General features: G+C 37.7%; 1 protein-coding gene across 1 annotated transcript; it reads left to right on the top strand.

The window, feature by feature from the left end:
• The first annotated feature begins 22 nt into the window (after positions 1-22).
• LOC139845207 (ferredoxin) lies at positions 23-654 on the top strand. Its single transcript, XM_071835449.1, has one exon. The coding sequence runs from the start codon at positions 97-99 to the stop codon at positions 538-540; it is 444 nt and encodes a 147-aa protein (XP_071691550.1). The 5' UTR covers positions 23-96; the 3' UTR covers positions 541-654.
• Positions 655-21332: the final 20678 nt, after the last annotated feature.

The raw sequence follows: 21332 nt of genomic DNA, 5'->3' as shown, positions 1-21332 counted from the left end.
AAACACACTATTTCCACAAGCCATCACACCCTATCCTCATTCACACCACACTTCAACTTCAACTCTCTTCCATCTTTTTCTCCCAACACCATCACAATGGCAGCAGCAACCGCTACTCTCACCGGAACTTTGGCCAGCACCACCTTCCTCCGTCGCCAACAACCCATCATCCTCACCAACAAAACATCTGCCCTTTTCGGTCTCAAATCCAACTCAGGCAACCGTGGTGCTGTCACCATGATGGCCACCTACAAAGTCACCGTCATCACCCCAGAAGGAAAGACAGAATTTGACTGCCCTGATGACGTCTACATTCTTGACCATGCATGTGAGGAAGTTGGTATTGACTTGCCCTACTCATGCAGGGCTGGTTCTTGTTCTTCATGTGCCGGAAAAGTTGTCTCCGGCACCCTTGATCAGTCGGACGGCAGCTACCTTGATGATGACCAAATTGCAGCGGGGTGGGTCCTCACTTGTGTGGCTTATCCCACTAGTGATGTTGTTATTGAGACCCACAAAGAAGAAGAGCTAACTGCTTAATTTTATTGTTTTGTGAAAGTTAGCAATAAATTTTATGTGGTGGTTGTTTGTTTGTATCACGATGTAATGTACTAAACCTTAATTATATTTTCATTATTTTTATATTTAATTTTACTAATATGCTCCTATACTTTGAAATTTGCATATTGTCAATGTCGTCATATATATGTTATTGTTGTACTATATTATATGTGCGTTGTATGTGTTTTGTATTGTCTAATATTTGATGAATATTTCTATCCCTTGATTTGGTTGTATTGGTGTATAGTGTATACTATGCCAAAAAATTTAGTTTTCACAATGGAACTTTAACTAATTCCTAGTTAATTAATTAGACAAGTCTCTTTTTTCATTGCTTCTATTGTCACATAAGCATCAACCTCTTTTACTAATCTGTCATTGACACATAACTAAACACTACTACCTATCGTTAGTAAACAATACCCAAAAAAATACTGATACAGACTAGCAAAAAGTTTGACTGAGAGAGAGAGGTTCGTGAATCTGATAACGAATGGTGTTTGGCGGCCACCCTTCACGCACACAAGCCTATGGTGTCAAATTTTTGATGGCCAAACATTCTATTTCAGGGAGGGAGTAAAGCTCCCATAGCTGGGAGTGTTGTGATTAGGGGTGTGCATTAAACGGTTTCGACCACGAAACCAACCGAACCAAATTGATTTGGTTAAAGTGGGTTGGCTTATTTGGTTTTGGTTTGGTTTTCTGGTTTCACCCGAAAATATTAATGGTTTTCGGTTTGGATTTGGTTTGTAAAATAATCATTTGGTTTCAAACCGAAAAACCGAAATATACTACTACTATTTATTTATGGTATATATATTGAATATTAAATATATTAGATATTTAATTTTTTTTTTATCTATATTGATATGGTGTAAAATTGAAACCATGTACTTAATGTTTATCCATTACTCCATACTGTGAATTTATTGTACCTGGAAACTTAGTTGCTAATGCTTTCGTTTTTATTTCTATGCTACTAAATTTTTGTACGGTTCGTTGATATAATTTAGATTGTAAATATAGGTTATAGTGCATGCTTGACATTAAATATTGTATAAATTGTATACTTATAGTTTAATCAATAAAATATGTTTGCTTTTCTTAAAAAAAAAAAAAAAAAAAACTACACACTTTTTTTATCAGTGAGTTTAATTTGGTTTAACCGAAACCAAACTATGTAAACCGATTTCTTATTTGGTTGGATTGTTTGGTTTAGTCAAATTTGGTTTGGTTATTGGTTCTCAAAAATATTCTCGAAAATCGAATAAACCAAACCGAATAAACTACATAAACCATAGACCAACCGAATGAACACCCCTAGTTGTGATACATATTTTTAGTTTAACATAATGTTGTAATATATGTCTAAGGATACATTTATCAATGCTTATCATTTTTCAAACAAGTTCAACAACTTAACTGATGCTTTAATGTTTGAACATTTTTGCGACATAGAATTATGTTGAAGTACTTCGAAATGAGTTTGGTGTTGGCTGAAGAGCATGACTCTTCGGTTTTGGAGAGTATATCATGTAGACTTTGAAACGAACCTATGAAAAACTAGTATACCGTGAACCTCTTCAGAAGGGAGCTTCCTCTTTTGACCAACCTCCGACGTGAGAATAAGTAATACGATTCCGTATAAGAACAAGTAAAATAAAGTGTAGTTAATGAGTATTGAATGTCAAACTCGAAGGTAATTGTGTTGGTAGTTGTGTAGTATTTATAGCATCTTGGAGTGTGTCCTTGATCTGATTTTGGTTATTTGTTTGGACTAGTTTTATTAGCGCTCCACCATTGAGTTTGCTCATGATGTGCCATTTGACAATATTATTATGTTTTAGGCCAACATAGGTTGGGTAAAACGAGCAACTTATTCTTTCATTCCAAAACATGCCCTTTGTTTTTTGCTATTGTTCTATGTTTCTCCGACCATGTTTCATTCGGCTTCATTCTTGGCCGAAGGATATTTGATAGGGTTGTTATCAAACATTTATATATAACACAATTTGAGCATGTTTACTTTCGATTTAATGATCTGTATTTGTGCAGCTTTTGCTTCATTAATTAAAATTGTTGTTTATTTGTCACTTAATCTATCATTTAATCAGAAAAATGATTATCTTGTAGAAGACATTGAATCAGAGATCATTTTTCCAAACAGAGACATATGCAAACAACACTTAATACCAAATAAAAGTAAAAAGTCCCTTTGTTAAGCGGTGCAAGTTAAAAAAGTTTAAACTCCAGGTAATATAAGAGCTGCACATGAATGTTTCAAGGACCATAAGTAATTATTCGTCAATTACCGTATACTCGGCTACTCGCATAGTTGCATGTAAGACCCAAATATTTATTGTACATAATGTATTTATGGTGTACGATGCGTGTATGAAGTGTACGCGTTGCTTGCTCGAACGTCGAAGGAAACTGGACATTGTCCGAAGTGACAAGGTGTGTACGTATCTTTTCAACCCCAAATAAAGTTTGAGTTGATGTTTCAAAGCCTTACCATTGGATAGAATATCTTATTACGTTTCCAACGATATTTGATTCATCGAAAACGGAGTTACGGTCGAAAAGTTATGGCCAAAACAAGTTGCTGAAACCTGTTTTGGGCTCGACCACAATTTCCAGTTATTTGGAGCAGCGCTCCACCTTCTGGCGCGGCGCGCCGATTGCTGCAGAGGCAATTTTCAGCCTTTTTAAAAGGTTTAAATGAGGGGTACTTTGGTCTTTTCAATTAGGGTCGGTTTGGGGTCATCAAGACTGACCTAGAACTCCTTTGGAGCTCATTTCTCACCCACACAAACACTCTCTTCAAACCCTAGTGAGAGAAACCCACTTTTAGTGAGAGAGAGCTTGATTTGGAGAAGAAGGAGTTGGATTCTCACCAAAGCTCGGGTTTTAAAGTTGTTCTACTCGTCAACGGCATCGTTTTGGTGGTATTGGTACATTCCATCGGTGTGTTGCGGATTATTCGGTGGCATTTCTTCAAGGCGACAAGGTGAGTGGAATATTTATACATGTATGTATGTGGTTTATTTACTCGTACGCGATGTGGGCCTTTGGTGCCACATCGTGAGTAGTGGGCGTTATGTCACAAGACGGTGACATATTTGTTGGTATGATGGGATGGGAACTACAAGTCGGTAGTGTCTCGACAGGTTATTCACAAGTCGGTGATACCTCATAGTGGTTCACGGGGCTGTGACCCTTAGTAGTTGGTTGATGTCTCACAAGTCGGTGATACCCTTGGGTGATTCACAAGTCGGTGACACCCTATAGTGTTCACAAGTCGGTGACACTTAGTGGCGCTTCACAAGTCGGTGATGTCACCTGGCGTTCACAAGTCGGTGACCCATATGTATTGATGGGGGTTCACAAGTCGGTGATACCCTTGGGTGATTCACAAGTCGGTGACACCCTATAGTGTTCACAAGTCGGTGACACTTAGTGGAGCTTCACAAGTCGGTGATGTCACATGGCGTTCACAAGTCGGTGACCCATAGATATTGGAGGGTAGTTCACAAGTCGGTGACACCCTTTGATGAGTCACAAGTCGGTGACAACATACGAGTGAGACTCGACGTTATTGGTCGTCTACAAGTCGGTAGTGCCATAGCGAGGAACGGTTTGTTATATTTATGCATTATTGTGATTTAGTATATTATTGTGGCGATTTATATACTAACGTTGTTGCTAGTCGTATGTTTGGTGTTGCTAGCTCGTTTATGCATTTTGTTTGCATGGTATTGTAAGTGGATGCGTGTAGGTAAATTACTTATGTATATGTATAAGTATTGCATTCACTAAGCGTTAGCTTACCCTCTCGTTGTTGACTTTTTTATAGATTGCATGGATGCGGAGGCTCGGGTAAGCGGGGACTAGTGGACTTGCGTAGTTGCTTTAGAAGGCTTGCTTTTGGATTGATTAGGATTGGGTAGCGTATCCCCAATCGCCATGCTCGGCCTTTATTTTGTATTACAAATCATGTGGTTGAAAACTTGTATTTTCGTACGAAAGTCGTAAAACGGCCGATGTGGGCCCGGTCTTCGTAAGACTGATTTTATTAATGGAACATGTTAGTTCTACATATATTAATGTATGGTTAAAAGCGTTTTGTCTAAATACGTCGGGAAGTGGTCAAACATTTTCGCGTTTAAAGACTTTCCGGACAGGCCACGTTGGCGCGCCGCGCGGCCATATGGCGCGCCGCGCCATATGCTGTTCCAGCAAAAAAAAAAATTATTTCGCGTTATTGGTTGGTTAACGGGTTGGGTTGTTACAAGTGGTATCAGAGCATGGTCTAAGGGATTTAGGTGACTTGAGATAGGTGCCTAGACTTAGACTTTTGTATGTGCTAAATTTGTTGCGGGACTTGTAGGATTACGGGTCGGAATGGGTTTAGTTAGTGCCTTGTTTATAGGTTGACTAACATTTATATTAGTAATTCGGATATTATTAATATGCTATTGTGCTGTGATAATGATTCTTGTGTTATGTTTTGTTTGTGTTTGCGGTTGCCTATATCATCAAGAGAGGCGGTCGTTGTACTAACGAGTCGATACGACGTGTATGCGTAATAAGGACTTGCAAACCTTATTACGGGTGCAAATCGTGTCTAGCAAGTGATGTACGACGAGTGTTTAGCAAGATGGGGTGGTATTGTGTGTGTGCTTTATACGTTCGTGATCTAATCGCTTTGCATTCCTTAGAATGGCGATGGGAAATGGGATCGAGACGAACGACGTTGAGTTTAATGCTAGAGTTACACGTATGTTAGGCGATTGTAGTAGTATTCGGATGTTAGAGCGTGTTCGCTTTCGTGTTGAAGTTGATGATCCATTAGGTTCGTCGGGTGGATGAAACCCCTGAGATCAAGTGTTTGATCTAGATGAATGTTGGTAATGGAGTCTACGGGACGCAACGTTAGGTGCCTCTTTCATACCTACTAGCGTGGTATTCGACTCCGATGGTGTTGCGGCTACATTGTACTTAGGGTACCGGATAGAAACCCTTAGGTACATGAGTGACTAGGTGGAAATTTGACAAACTATAGCAATTGGATTATTGCAAGTGTAAGGTTTGTGTAAATTGTGGTAGACTCTTCGTTCAAAGAGTTTAAGGATAGGTTAAATTCCTTCGTATGCTCAAGGTTGGAGCAAGATTATGGTAACGTGCGTATTAAGAGATGCAAGACGGGTGAACCTCGTCTCTCTCATAGGAGTTACGGTAATGCGATTTGGCGCATTAGTTGTTAGGTTAGTGGTCATTCCATGGGATGCTATTATTTCGACGATGTGTTTACGGAACGGAGTTCTAGGTGGGGGAGTTTATACTCTCGCACGAAGGTATTCTAGTGTGATGTAGTGACTAGCTAGGTCGAGTTAGTCCATTGCAGTTTGACTAACCGAGTCGGGTTAATCAATTAGATGTTAGGTGTTGACCGAGGCGGGTTAACCAAGTGAGTTTGACTAACCGGGTCGGGTTAATCAATTAGATGTTAGGTGTTGACCGAGGCGGGTTAACCAAGTGAGTTTGACTAACCGGGTCGGGTTAATCAATTAGATGTTAGGTGTTGACCGAGTCGGGTTAACCAAGTGAGTTTGACTAACCGGGTCGGGTTAATCAATTAGATGTTAGGTGTTGACCGAGTCGGGTTAACCAAGTGAGTTTGACTAACCGGGTCGGGTTAATCAATTAGATGTTAGGTGTTGACCGAGGCGGGTTAACCAAGTGAGTTTGACTAACCGGGTCGGGTTAATCAATTAGATGTTAGGTGTTGACCGAGTCGGGTTAACCAAGTGAGTTTGACTAACCGGGTCGGGTTAATCAATTAGATGTTAGGTGTTGACCGAGTCGGGTTAACCAAGTGAGTTTGACTAACCGGGTCGGGTTAATCAATTAGATGTTAGGTGTTGACCGAGGCGGGTTAACCAAGTGAGTTTGACTAACCGGGTCGGGTTAATCAATTAGATGTTAGGTGTTGACCGAGGCGGGTTAACCAAGTGAGTTTGACTAACCGGGTCGGGTTAATCAATTAGATGTTAGGTGTTGACCGAGGCGGGTTAACCAAGCGAGTTTGACTAACCAAGTCGGGTTAATCAATTAGATGATAGGCATTGACCGAGTTGGGTTGACCTAAGGTATTTGACTAACCGAGTCGGGTTAATCAATTTGATGTTAGGTATTGACCGAATGCGTTTGACTAACCAAGTTGGGTTAATCATTTGTCGTTAGAGGTTTGACCAAGTCGGGTTGACCAAGTAAGTTTGACTTAACCAAGTCGGGTTAATCAATTAGGTGATAGGTGTTAATCGAGGCGGGTTGACCAAGTGTGTTTGACTAATGAGTTCGGGTTAATTGTTTTGGTGTGGAGGCTTAACCAAGTCGGGTGTAACCATGAGGTGATTAGAGGGTTACTTGTATTGTTCTCCATAATGGTTAGCGTAGAAATGGTATGCCGTTCGAGAGGCGTTTACGTTGACCAAGTATGTGTGCAAGAAGAGTCACGGATGTTGACTATCTTTGATGTGTGTAGTTTTCGGCCAGTCTTCATGATTGTTGGATGTGTGATCTATTGGTGGTTTTATACGTCGAGAGTGGGATCGTGAGGACCATGTTGTGTGATTAGTGATTGCGATAGCCGTGTTTCGCTCACGTGTTGTTACGGGTGTGACAATAGTCGATTTTGGACACCTTAGGATTAGCGTTTCCATAGTCATTTTGGGCACTTCTGGTTTTAGTCGTTGCTTATGATGTTAGGATAGTGGCGTATTGGTTGTATTGCGCACTACAAAGGATGTTTAGTGGTAAGTGTAATTCGTAAGGATTTTTGTGGTTCGATCTTCAACGTTCGGATAGTTGACTTTAGGTTGAGACTTTGTCACTTTTAGCGTTGTCCTTGGTAAAGGTACGCTAAGGAATTGATATCTCGGTACGAAAATGGTTGAGTTTTTCCTGATATGGGGAAAAGAGCAGGTTTTAGTGCTCGGATGGTGGTTTTGTTAAATCATGGGTGACGATTTAGTTGTTAAAGGCGATTCATTGGGAAGGATTGCCTAAGAAAGTTCGGATTGGAACTTAGGATTGAGGGTCGTTGAGTAGTTCCGGATTGGTTAAGTGGAGAAGATCACGAGGACGTGATCGAGTTTAAGTGGGGGAGAGTTGTAAGACCCAAATATTTATTGTACATAATGTATTTATGGTGTACGATGCGTGTATGAAGTGTACGCGTTGCTTGCTCGAACGTCGAAGGAAACTGGACGTTGTCCGAAGTGACAAGGTGTGTACGTATCTTTTCAACCCCAAATAAAGTTTGAGTTGATGTTTCAAAGCCTTACCATTGGATAGAATATCTTATTACGTTTCCAACGATATTTGATTCATCGAAAACGGAGTTACGGTCGAAAAGTTATGGCCAAAACAAGTTGCTGAAACCTGTTTTGGGCTCGACCACAATTTCCAGTTATTTGGAGCGGCGCTCCACCTTCTGGCGCGGCGCTCCGATTGCTGCAGAGGCAATTTTCAGCCTTTTTAAAAGGTTTAAATGAGGGGTACTTTGGTCTTTTCAATTAGGGTCGGTTTGGGGTCATCAAGACTGACCTAGAACTCCTTTGGAGCTCATTTCTCACCCACACAAACACTCTCTTCAAACCCTAGTGAGAGAAACCCACTTTTAGTGAGAGAGAGCTTGATTTGGAGAAGAAGGAGTTGGATTCTCACCAAAGCTCGGGTTTTAAAGTTGTTCTACTCGTCAACGGCATCGTTTTGGTGGTATTGGTACATTCCATCGGTGTGTTGCGGATTATTCGGTGGCATTTCTTCAAGGCGACAAGGTGAGTGGAATATTTATACATGTATGTATGTGGTTTATTTACTCGTACGCGATGTAGGCCTTTGGTGCCACATCGTGAGTAGTGGGCGTTATGTCACAAGACGGTGACATATTTGTTGGTATGATGGGATGGGAACTACAAGTCGGTAGTGTCTCGACAGGTTATTCACAAGTCGGTGATACCTCATAGTGGTTCACGGGGCGGTGACCCTTAGTAGTTGGTTGATGTCTCACAAGTCGGTGATACCCTTGGGTGATTCACAAGTCGGTGACACCCTATAGTGTTCACAAGTCGGTGACACTTAGTGGCGCTTCACAAGTCGGTGATGTCACATGGCGTTCACAAGTCGGTGACCCATATGTATTGATGGGGGTTCACAAGTCGGTGATACCCTTGGGTGATTCACAAGTCGGTGACACCCTATAGTGTTCACAAGTCGGTGACACTTAGTGGCGCTTCACAAGTCGGTGATGTCACATGGCGTTCACAAGTCGGTGACCCATAGATATTGGAGGGTAGTGAAATGTCCCGTTCTTATTGATTAAAAACGTTCCATATTAATTGATTTCGTTGCGAGGTTTTGACCTCTATATGAGACATTTTTCAAAGACTGCATTCCTTTTTAAAACAAACCATAACCTTTATTTCATAAATAAAGGTTTAAAAAGCTTTACGTAGATTATCAAATAATGATAATCTAAAATATCCTGTTTACACACGACCATTACATAATGGTTTACAATACAAATATGTTACATCGAAATCAGTTTCTTGAATGCAGTTTTTACACAATATCATACAAACATGGACTCCAAATCTTGTCCTTATTTTAGTATGCAACAGCGGAAGCTCTTAATATTCACCTGAGAATAAACATGCTTTAAACGTCAACAAAAATGTTGGTGAGTTATAGGTTTAACCTATATATATCAAATCGTAACAATAGACCACAAGATTTCATATTTCAATACACATCCCATACATAGAGATAAAAATCATTCATATGGTGAACACCTGGTAACCGACAATAACAAGATGCATATATAAGAATATCCCCATCATTCCGGGACACCCTTCGGATATGATATAAATTTCGAAGTACTAAAGCATCCGGTACTTTGGATGGGGTTTGTTAGGCCCAATAGATCTATCTTTAGGATTCGCGTCAATTAGGGTGTCTGTTCCCTAATTCTTAGATTACCAGACTTAATAAAAAGGGGCATATTCGATTTCGATAATTCAACCATAGAATGTAGTTTCACGTACTTGTGTCTATTTTGTAAATCATTTATAAAACCTGCATGTATTCTCATCCCAAAAATATTAGATTTTAAAAGTGGGACTATAACTCACTTTCACAGATTTTTACTTCGTCGGGAAGTAAGACTTGGCCACTGTTGATTCACGAACCTATAACAATATATACATATATATTAAAGTATGTTCAAAATATATTTACAACACTTTTAATATATTTTGATGTTTTAAGTTTATTAAGTCAGCTGTCCTCGTTAGTAACCTATAACTAGTTGTCCACAGTTAGATGTACAGAAATAAATCGATAAATATTATCTTGAATCAATCCACGACCCAGTGTATACGTATCTCAGTATTGATCACAACTCAAACTATATATATTTTGGAATCAACCTCAACCCTGTATAGCTAACTCCAACATTCACATATAGAGTGTCTATGGTTGTTCCGAAATATATATAGATGTGTCGACATGATAGGTCGAAACATTGTATACGTGTCTATGGTATCTCAAGATTACATAATATACAATACAAGTTGATTAAGTTATGGTTGGAATAGATTTGTTACCAATTTTCACGTAGCTAAAATGAGAAAAATTATCCAATCTTGTTTTACCCATAACTTCTTCATTTTAAATCCGTTTTGAGTGAATCAAATTGCTATGGTTTCATATTGAACTCTATTTTATGAATCTAAACAGAAAAAGTATAGGTTTATAGTCGGAAAAATAAGTTACAAGTCGTTTTTGTAAAGGTAGTCATTTCAGTCGAAAGAACGACGTCTAGATGACCATTTTAGAAAACATACTTCCACTCTGAGTTTAACCATAATTTTTGGATATAGTTTCATGTTCATAATAAAAATCATTTTCTCAGAATAACAACTTTTAAATCAAAGTTTATCATAGTTTTTAATTAACTAACCCAAAACAGCCCGCGGTGTTACTACGACGGCGTAAATCCGGTTTTACGGTGTTTTTCGTGTTTCCAGGTTTTAAATCATTAAGTTAGCATATCATATAGATATAGAACATGTGTTTAGTTGATTTTAAAAGTCAAGTTAGAAGGATTAACTTTTGTTTGCGAACAAGTTTAGAATTAACTAAACTATGTTCTAGTGATTACAAGTTTAAACCTTCGAATAAGATAGCTTTATATGTATGAATCGAATGATGTTATGAACATCATTACTACCTTAATTTCCTTGGATAAACCTACTGGAAAAGAGAAAAATGGATCTAGCTTCAATGGATCCTTGGATGGCTCGAAGTTCTTGAAGCAGAATCATGACACGAAAACAAGTTCAAGTAAGATCATCACTTGAAATAAGATTGTTATAGTTATAGAAATTGAACCAAAGTTTGAATATGATTATTACCTTGTATTAGAATGATAACCTACTGTAAGAAACAAAGATTTCTTGAGGTTGGATGATCACCTTACAAGATTGGAAGTGAGCTAGCAAACTTGAAAGTATTCTTGATTTTATGAAACTAGAACTTTTGGAATTTATGAAGAACACTTAGAACTTGAAGATAGAACTTGAGAGAGATCAATTAGATGAAGAAAATTGAAGAATGAAAGTGTTTGTAGGTGTTTTTGGTCGTTGGTGTATGGATTAGATATAAAGGATATGTAATTTTGTTTTCATGTAAATAAGTCATGAATGATTACTCATATTTTTGTAATTTTATGAGATATTTCATGCTAGTTGCCAAATGATGGTTCCCACATGTGTTAGGTGACTCACATGGGCTGCTAAGAGCTGATCATTGGAGTGTATATACCAATAGTACATACATCTAAAAGCTGTGTATTGTACGAGTACGAATACGGGTGCATACGAGTAGAATTATTGATGAAACTGAACGAGGATGTAATTGTAAGCATTTTTGTTAAGTAGAAGTATTTTGATAAGTGTATTGAAGTCTTTCAAAAGTGTATAAATACATATTAAAACACTACATGTATATACATTTTAACTGAGTCGTTAAGTCATCGTTAGTCGTTACATGTAAGTGTTGTTTTGAAACCTTTAGGTTAACGATCTTGTTAAATGTTGTTAACCCAATGTTTATAATATCAAATGAGATTTTAAATTATTATATTATCATGATATTATCATGTATGAATATCTCTTAATATGATATATATACATTAAATGTCTTTACAACGATAATCGTTACATATATGTCTCGTTTAAAAATCATTAAGTTAGTAGTCTTGTTTTTACATATGTAGTTCATTGTTAATATACTTTATGATATGTTTTCTTATCATAGTATCATGTTAACTATATATATATATCCATATATATGTCATCAAATAGTTTTTACAAGTTTTAACGTTCGTGAATCACCGATCAACTTGGGTGGTCAATTGTCTATATGAAACATATTTCAATTAATCAAGTCTTAACAAATTTGATTGCTTAACATGTTGGAAACATTTAATCATGTAAATATCAATCTCAATTAATATATATAAACATGGAAAAGTTCGGGTCACTACAGTACCTACCCGTTAAATAAATTTCGTCCCGAAATTTTAAGCTGTTGTAGGTGTTGACGAATCTTCTGGAAATAGATGCGGGTATTTCTTCTTCATCTGATCTTCACGCTCCCAGGTGAACTCGGGTCCTCTACGAGCATTCCATCGAACCTTAACAATTGGTATCTTGTTTTGCTTAAGTCTTTTAACCTCACGATCCATTATTTCGACGGGTTCTTCGATGAATTGAAGTTTTTCGTTGATTTGGATTTCATCTAACGGAATAGTGAGATCTTCTTTAGCAAAACATTTCTTTAAATTCGAGACGTGGAAAGTGTTATGTACAGCCGCGAGTTGTTGAGGTAACTCTAGTCGGTAAGCTACTGGTCCGACACGATCAATAATCTTGAATGGTCCAATATACCTTGGATTTAATTTCCCTCGTTTACCAAATCGAACAACGCCTTTCCAAGGTGCAACTTTAAGCATGACCATCTCTCCAATTTCAAATTCTATATCTTTTCTTTTAATGTCAGCGTAGCTCTTTTGTCGACTTTGGGCGGTTTTCAACCGTTGTTGAATTTGGATGATCTTCTCGGTAGTTTCTTGTATAATCTCCGGACCCGTAATCTGTCTATCCCCCACTTCACTCCAACAAATCGGAGACCTGCACTTTCTACCATAAAGTGCTTCAAACGGCGCCATCTCAATGCTTGAATGGTAGCTGTTGTTGTAGGAAAATTCTGCTAACGGTAGATGTCGATCCCAACTGTTTCCGAAATCAATAACACATGCTCGTAGCATGTCTTCAAGCGTTTGTATCGTCCTTTCGCTCTGCCCATCAGTTTGTGGATGATAGGCAGTACTCATGTCTAGACGAGTTCCTAATGCTTGCTGTAATGTCTGCCAGAATCTTGAAATAAATCTGCCATCCCTATCAGAGATAATAGAGATTGGTATTCCATGTCTGGAGACGACTTCCTTCAAATACAGTCGTGCTAACTTCTCCATCTTGTCATCTTCTCTTATTGGTAGGAAGTGTGCTGATTTGGTGAGACGATCAACTATTACCCAAATAGTATCAAAACCACTTGCAGTCCTTGGCAATTTAGTGATGAAATCCATGGTAATGTTTTCCCATTTCCATTCCGGGATTTCAGGTTGTTGAAGTAGACCTGATGGTTTCTGATGCTCAGCTTTGACCTTAGAACACGTCAAACATTCTCCTACGTATTTAGCAACATCGGCTTTCATACCCGGCCACCAAAAATGTTTCTTGAGATCCTTGTACATCTTCCCCGTTCCAGGATGTATTGAGTATCTGGTTTTATGAGCTTCTCTAAGTACCATTTCTCTCATATCTCCAAATTTTGGTACCCAAATCCTTTCAGCCCTATACCGGGTTCCGTCTTCCCGAATATTAAGATGCTTCTCCGATCCTTTGGGTATTTCATCCTTTAAATTTCCCTCTTTTAAAACTCCTTGTTGCGCCTCCTTTATTTGAGTAGTAATGTTATTATGAATCATTATATTCATAGATTTTACTCGAATGGGTTCTCTGTCCTTCCTGCTCAAGGCATCGGCTACCACATTTGCCTTCCCCGGGTGGTAACGAATCTCAAAGTCGTAATCATTCAATAATTCAATCCACCTACGCTGCCTCATATTCAGTTGTTTCTGATTAAATATGTGTTGAATACTTTTGTGGTCGGTATATATAATACTTTTGACCCCATATAAGTAGTGCCTCCAAGTCTTTAATGCAAAAACAACCGCGCCTAATTCCAAATCATGCGTCGTATAATTTTGTTCGTGAATCTTCAATTGTCTAGACGCATAAGCAATCACCTTCGTTCGTTGCATTAATACACAACCGAGACCTTGCTTTGATGCATCACAATAAATCACAAAATCATCATTCCCTTCAGGCAATGACAATATAGGTGCCGTAGTTAGCTTTTTCTTCAATAACTGAAACGCTTTCTCTTGTTCATCATTCCATTCAAATTTCTTCCCTTTATGCGTTAATGTAGTCAAGGGTTTTGCTATTCTGGAAAAGTCTTGGATGAACCTTCTGTAGTAACCAGCTAGTCCTAAAAACTGGCGTATGTGTTTCGGAGTTTTCGGGGTTTCCCACTTTTCAACAGTTTCTATCTTTGCCGGATCCACCTTAATACCTTCTTTGTTCACTATGTGACCGAGGAATTGAACTTCTTCCAACCAAAATGCACACTTTGAAAATTTAGCATACAATTCTTCCTTCCTCAATACTTCTAACACCTTTCTCAAATGTTCACCGTGTTCTTGGTCATTCTTTGAGTAAATAAGTATGTCATCAATGAAAACAATGACAAACTTGTCAAGGTATGGTCCACACACTCGGTTCATAAGGTCCATGAACACAGCTGGTGCATTAGTTAAACCAAACGGCATGACCATAAACTCGTAATGACCGTAACGTGTTCTGAAAGCAGTCTTTGGAATATCATCTTCTTTCACCCGCATTTGATGATACCCGGAACGTAAGTCAATCTTTGAATAAACAGACGAGCCTTGTAGTTGATCAAATAAGTCGTCGATTCTCGGTAGTGGGTAGCGGTTCTTGATGGTAAGTTTGTTCAACTCTCGGTAGTCGATACACAACCTGAATGTACCATCTTTCTTCTTGACAAACAAAACAGGAGCTCCCCACGGTGATGTGCTTGGTCGAATGAAACCACGCTCTAAAAGTTCTTGTAATTGGCTTTGCAGTTCTTTCATCTCGCTGGGTGCGAGTCTGTAAGGAGCACGAGCTATTGGTGCAGCTCCTGGTACAAGATCTATTTGAAATTCAACAGATCGATGTGGGGGTAATCTCGGTAATTCTTTCGGAAATACATCGGGAAATTCTTTTGCAATGGGAACATCATTGATGCTCTTTTCTTCAGTTTGTACTTTCTCGACGTGTGCTAGAACAGCATAGCAACCTTTTCTTATTAGTTTTTGTGCCTTCAAATTACTAATAAGATGTAGCTTCGTGTTGCCCTTTTCTCCGTACACCATTAAGGGTTTTCCTTTTTCTCGTATAATGCGAATTGCATTTTTGTAACAAACGATCTCCGCTTTCACTTCTTTCAACCAGTCCATACCGATTATCACATCAAAACTCCCTAACTCTACTGGTATCAAATCAATCTTAAATGTTTCGCTAACCAGTTTAATTTCTCGATTCCGACATATATTATCTGCTGAAATTAATTTACCATTTGCTAATTCGAGTAAAAATTTACTATCCAAAGGCGTCAATGGACAACTTAATTTAGCACAAAAATCTCTACTCATATAGCTTCTATCCGCACCCGAATCAAATAAAACGTAAGCAGATTTATTGTCAATAAGAAACGTACCCGTAACAAGCTCCGGGTCTTCCTGTGCCTCTACCGCATTAATATTGAAAACTCTTCCACGGCCTTGTCCATTCGTGTTCTCCTGGTTCGGGCAATTTCTAATAATGTGGCCTGGTTTTCCACATTTATAACAAACTACGTTGGCATAACTTGCTCCGACACTACTTGCTCCGCCATTACTCGTTCCGACACCATTTGTTCCTTTCGTTCTATTAACCCCTGGTCCGTAGACCTCACACTTCGCCGCGCTATGACCATTTCTTTTACACTTGTTGCAAAATTTGGTGCAGAACCCCGAGTGATTCTTTTCACACCTTTGGCATAGCTGCTTCTGATTGTTGTTGTTGTTGCGGTTATTATTGTTGTTGGGATGATTGTTGTAGTTGCTGTTGTTGTTGTTGTTGTTGGGCCGTTTGTTGTAGTTGCGATTGATGTTGCGATTGTTGGGATAATTGTTGCGATTATTGTTGTAATTGCTGTTGTTGTTGTATTGGTGATTCTTATCACCGTTTTCCTCCCACTTTCTTTTGACTTGCTTCACATTGGCCTCTTCAGCAGTCTGTTCTTTAATTCTTTCTTCAATCTGGTTCACTAGTTTGTGAGCCATTCTACATGCCTGTTGTATGGAGGCGGGCTCGTGTGAACTTATATCTTCTTGGATTCTTTCCGGTAATCCTTTCACAAACGCGTCGATCTTCTCTTCCTCATCTTCGAATGCTCCCGGACACAATAGGCACAATTCTGTGAATCGTCTTTCGTACGTGGTAATATCAAATCCTTGGGTTCGTAACCCTCTAAGTTCTGTCTTGAGCTTATTGACCTCGGTTCTGGGACGGTACTTCTCGTTCATCAAGTGCTTGAATGCTGACCACGGTAGTGCGTACGCATCATCTTGTCCCACTTGCTCTAGATAGGTATTCCACCATGTTAACGCAGAACCTGTGAAGGTATGCGTAGCGTACTTCACTTTGTCCTCTTCAGTACACTTACTTATGGCAAACACCGATTCAACCTTCTCGGTCCACCGTTTCAATCCGATCGGTCCTTCGGTTCCATAAAATTCCAAAGGTTTGCAGGCAGTGAATTCTTTGTAGGTGCATCCTACACGATTTCCTGTACTACTAGATCCAAGGTTATTGTTGGTATGTAGCGCAGCCTGTACTGCGGCTATGTTTGAAGCTAGAAAAGTACGGAATTCCTCTTCATTCATATTCACGGTGTGTCGAGTAGTCGGTGCCATTTCCTTCAAAATAGTTAAATGGAACAAGTTAATCATACAGAATATTAAGAGTAGTTAATAGTATTTTGTAGCATAATATGAACTCATTTATAAAAGCTTTTTCTTCATATTAGCGTTTTATAAGTTTAAATTCGGGTAGTACCTACCCGTTAAGTTCATACTTAGTAGCTAATATACAATTCAACTACTACAATTCTATATGAAAAACTGATTATAATAATATTTCGCGTTCAAACTTTTATACAATATTTTACAAACTTACAATACCGCTTATTTTACATAAAGCATGAAATATAGCACACAATAACTTTGATACAAGATAGTTGTGAAGACAATTCTAGCTAGTACACAAGTCGTTCAGCAAAGGCAATAAAGACACGTAATTCATACGTCCAGAAACAAGTCATGCATTCTGGTTTTACTAGGACTACTTCCCATCCTTGGTCTTGTGCAACATAACCGTTATGGCCGTTGATAAGACAGCGTGTTGTAACGTCATCAAAGGGACGAGGGTTACGTAATGTCCAACAGTCCCGTAATAATCTAAAAACCTCATTTCTTACCCCAATTACCGACTCCGTCACTTGTGGAAACGTTTTGTTTAATAGTTGTAGCCCGATGTTCTTGTTCTCACTTTGGTGAGAAGCGAACATTACTAATCCGTAAGCATAACATGCTTCTTTATGTTGCATGTTAGCCGCTTTTTCTAAATCACGAAGTCCAATATTCGGATATATTGAGTCAAAATAATTTCTTAACCCGTTGCGTAAAATAGCATTTGGGTTCCCCGCAATATATGCGTCAAAGTAAACACATCGTAACTTATGGGTTTCCCAATGTGATATCCCCCATCTTTCAAACGAAAGTCTCTTATAAACCAAGACATTCTTGGAACGTTCTTCGAATGTCTTACAAACTGATCTCGCCTTAAATAGTTGTGCCGAAGAATTCTGGCCGACTCTAGACAAGATTTCATCAATCATGTCTCCGGGTAGGTCTCTTAAAATATTGGGTTGTCTATCCATTTTGTGTTTTTAAACTGTAAAATAGACAAGAGTTAGATTCATAAAAAAATACTTATTAATACAAGCAATTTTTACATATATCATAAAGCATAAGAACACTATATTACATATATTACACCACACGAATACAACTATCTTATTCCGACTCGCTCGTTTCTTCTTCTTCGGTTTTGGTTCGTTTTGCCAAGTTTCTAGGGATATATGATGTTCCCCTAATACGAGCCGTCGTTGTCCACATTGGTTTAGAAAAACCTGGTGGTTTAGAGGTTCCCGGGTCATTGTTACAACTTAAGGACTTCGGGGGTTGACGATACATATAAAGTTCATCGGGGTTGGAATTAGATTTCTCTATTTTTATGCCCTTTCCCTTATTATTTTCTTTTGCCTTTTTAAATTCAGTTGGGGTAATTTCTATAACATCATCGGAATTCTCGTCGGAATCCGATTCATCGGAGAATTGGTAATCCTCCCAATATTTTGCTTCCTTGGCGGAAACACCATTGACCATAATTAACTTTGGTCGGTTGGTTGAGGATTTTCTTTTACTTAACCGTTTTATTATTTCCCCCACCGGTTCTATTTCTTCATCCGGTTCCGATTCTTCTTCCGGTTCCGATTCTTCTTCCGGTTCCGACTCTTCTTCCCGTTCCTCTTCGGGAACTTGTGAATCAGTCCACAAATCATTCCAATTTACATTTGACTCTTCATTATTATTAGGTGAGTCAATGGGACTTGTTCTAGAGGTAGACATCTATCACATAATATCAAACACGTTAAGAGATTAATATATCACATAATATTCATATGTTAAAAATATATAGTTTCCAACAAAAATGTTAAGCAATCATTTTTAAAGAAAACACGGTCGAAGTCCAGACTCACTAATGCATCCTAACAAACTCGATAAGACACACTAATGCAAATTTTCTGGTTCTCTAAGACCAACGCTCGGATACCAACTGAAATGTCCCGTTCTTATTGATTAAAAACGTTCCATATTAATTGATTTCGTTGCGAGGTTTTGACCTCTATATGAGACGTTTTTCAAAGACTGCATTCCTTTTTAAAACAAACCATAACCTTTATTTCATAAATAAAGGTTTAAAAAGCTTTACGTAGATTATCAAATAATGATAATCTAAAACATCCTGTTTACACACGACCATTACATAATGGTTTACAATACAAATATGTTACATCGAAATCAGTTTCTTGAATGCAGTTTTTACACAATATCATACAAACATGGACTCCAAATCTTGTCCTTATTTTAGTATGCAACAGCGGAAGCTCTTAATATTCACCTGAGAATAAACATGCTTTAAACGTCAACAAAAATGTTGGTGAGTTATAGGTTTAACCTATATATATCAAATCGTAACAATAGACCACAAGATTTCATATTTCAATACACATCCCATACATAGAGATAAAAATCATTCATATGGTGAACACCTGGTAACCGACAATAACAAGATGCATATATAAGAATATCCCCATCATTCCGGGACACCCTTCGGATATGATATAAATTTCGAAGTACTAAAGCATCCGGTACTTTGGATGGGGTTTGTTAGGCCCAATAGATCTATCTTTAGGATTCGCGTCAATTAGGGTGTCTGTTCCCTAATTCTTAGATTACCAGACTTAATAAAAAGGGGCATATTCGATTTCGATAATTCAACCATAGAATGTAGTTTCACGTACTTGTGTCTATTTTGTAAATCATTTATAAAACCTGCATGTATTCTCATCCCAAAAATATTAGATTTTAAAAGTGGGACTATAACTCACTTTCACAGATTTTTACTTCGTCGGGAAGTAAGACTTGGCCACTGTTGATTCACGAACCTATAACAATATATACATATATATTAAAGTATGTTCAAAATATATTTACAACACTTTTAATATATTTTGATGTTTTAAGTTTATTAAGTCAGCTGTCCTCGTTAGTAACCTATAACTAGTTGTCCACAGTTAGATGTACAGAAATAAATCGATAAATATTATCTTGAATCAATCCACGACCCAGTGTATACGTATCTCAGTATTGATCACAACTCAAACTATATATATTTTGGAATCAACCTCAACCCTGTATAGCTAACTCCAACATTCACATATAGAGTGTCTATGGTTGTTCCGAAATATATATAGATGTGTCGACATGATAGGTCGAAACATTGTATACGTGTCTATGGTATCTCAAGATTACATAATATACAATACAAGTTGATTAAGTTATGGTTGGAATAGATTTGTTACCAATTTTCACGTAGCTAAAATGAGAAAAATTATCCAATCTTGTTTTACCCATAACTTCTTCATTTTAAATCCGTTTTGAGTGAATCAAATTGCTATGGTTTCATATTGAACTCTATTTTATGAATCTAAACAGAAAAAGTATAGGTTTATAGTCGGAAAAATAAGTTACAAGTCGTTTTTGTAAAGGTAGTCATTTCAGTCGAAAGAACGACGTCTAGATGACCATTTTAGAAAACATACTTCCACTTTGAGTTTAACCATAATTTTTGGATATAGTTTCATGTTCATAATAAAAATCATTTTCTCAGAATAACAACTTTTAAATCAAAGTTTATCATAGTTTTTAATTAACTAACCCAAAACAGCCCGCGGTGTTACTACGACGGCGTAAATCCGGTTTTACGGTGTTTTTCGTGTTTCCAGGTTTTAAATCATTAAGTTAGCATATCATATAGATATAGAACATGTGTTTAGTTGATTTTAAAAGTCAAGTTAGAAGGATTAACTTTTGTTTGCGAACAAGTTTAGAATTAACTAAACTATGTTCTAGTGATTACAAGTTTAAACCTTCGAATAAGATAGCTTTATATGTATGAATCGAATGATGTTATGAACATCATTACTACCTTAATTTCCTTGGATAAACCTACTGGAAAAGAGAAAAATGGATCTAGCTTCAATGGATCCTTGGATGGCTCGAAGTTCTTGAAGCAGAATCATGACACGAAAACAAGTTCAAGTAAGATCATCACTTGAAATAAGATTGTTATAGTTATAGAAATTGAACCAAAGTTTGAATATGATTATTACCTTGTATTAGAATGATAACCTACTGTAAGAAACAAAGATTTCTTGAGGTTGGATGATCACCTTACAAGATTGGAAGTGAGCTAGCAAACTTGAAAGTATTCTTGATTTTATGAAACTAGAACTTTTGGAATTTATGAAGAACACTTAGAACTTGAAGATAGAACTTGAGAGAGATCAATTAGATGAAGAAAATTGAAGAATGAAAGTGTTTGTAGGTGTTTTTGGTCGTTGGTGTATGGATTAGATATAAAGGATATGTAATTTTGTTTTCATGTAAATAAGTCATGAATGATTACTCATATTTTTGTAATTTTATGAGATATTTCATGCTAGTTGCCAAATGATGGTTCCCACATGTGTTAGGTGACTCACATGGGCTGCTAAGAGCTGATCATTGGAGTGTATATACCAATAGTACATACATCTAAAAGCTGTGTATTGTACGAGTA

This window comes from Rutidosis leptorrhynchoides, chromosome 4, assembly GCF_046630445.1.
Source record: "Rutidosis leptorrhynchoides isolate AG116_Rl617_1_P2 chromosome 4, CSIRO_AGI_Rlap_v1, whole genome shotgun sequence".
Taxonomy (NCBI): domain Eukaryota; kingdom Viridiplantae; phylum Streptophyta; class Magnoliopsida; order Asterales; family Asteraceae; genus Rutidosis; species Rutidosis leptorrhynchoides.
The sequence above is the reverse complement of the archived record's forward strand: the minus strand, read 5'-3'. Positions and strand labels throughout refer to the sequence as shown.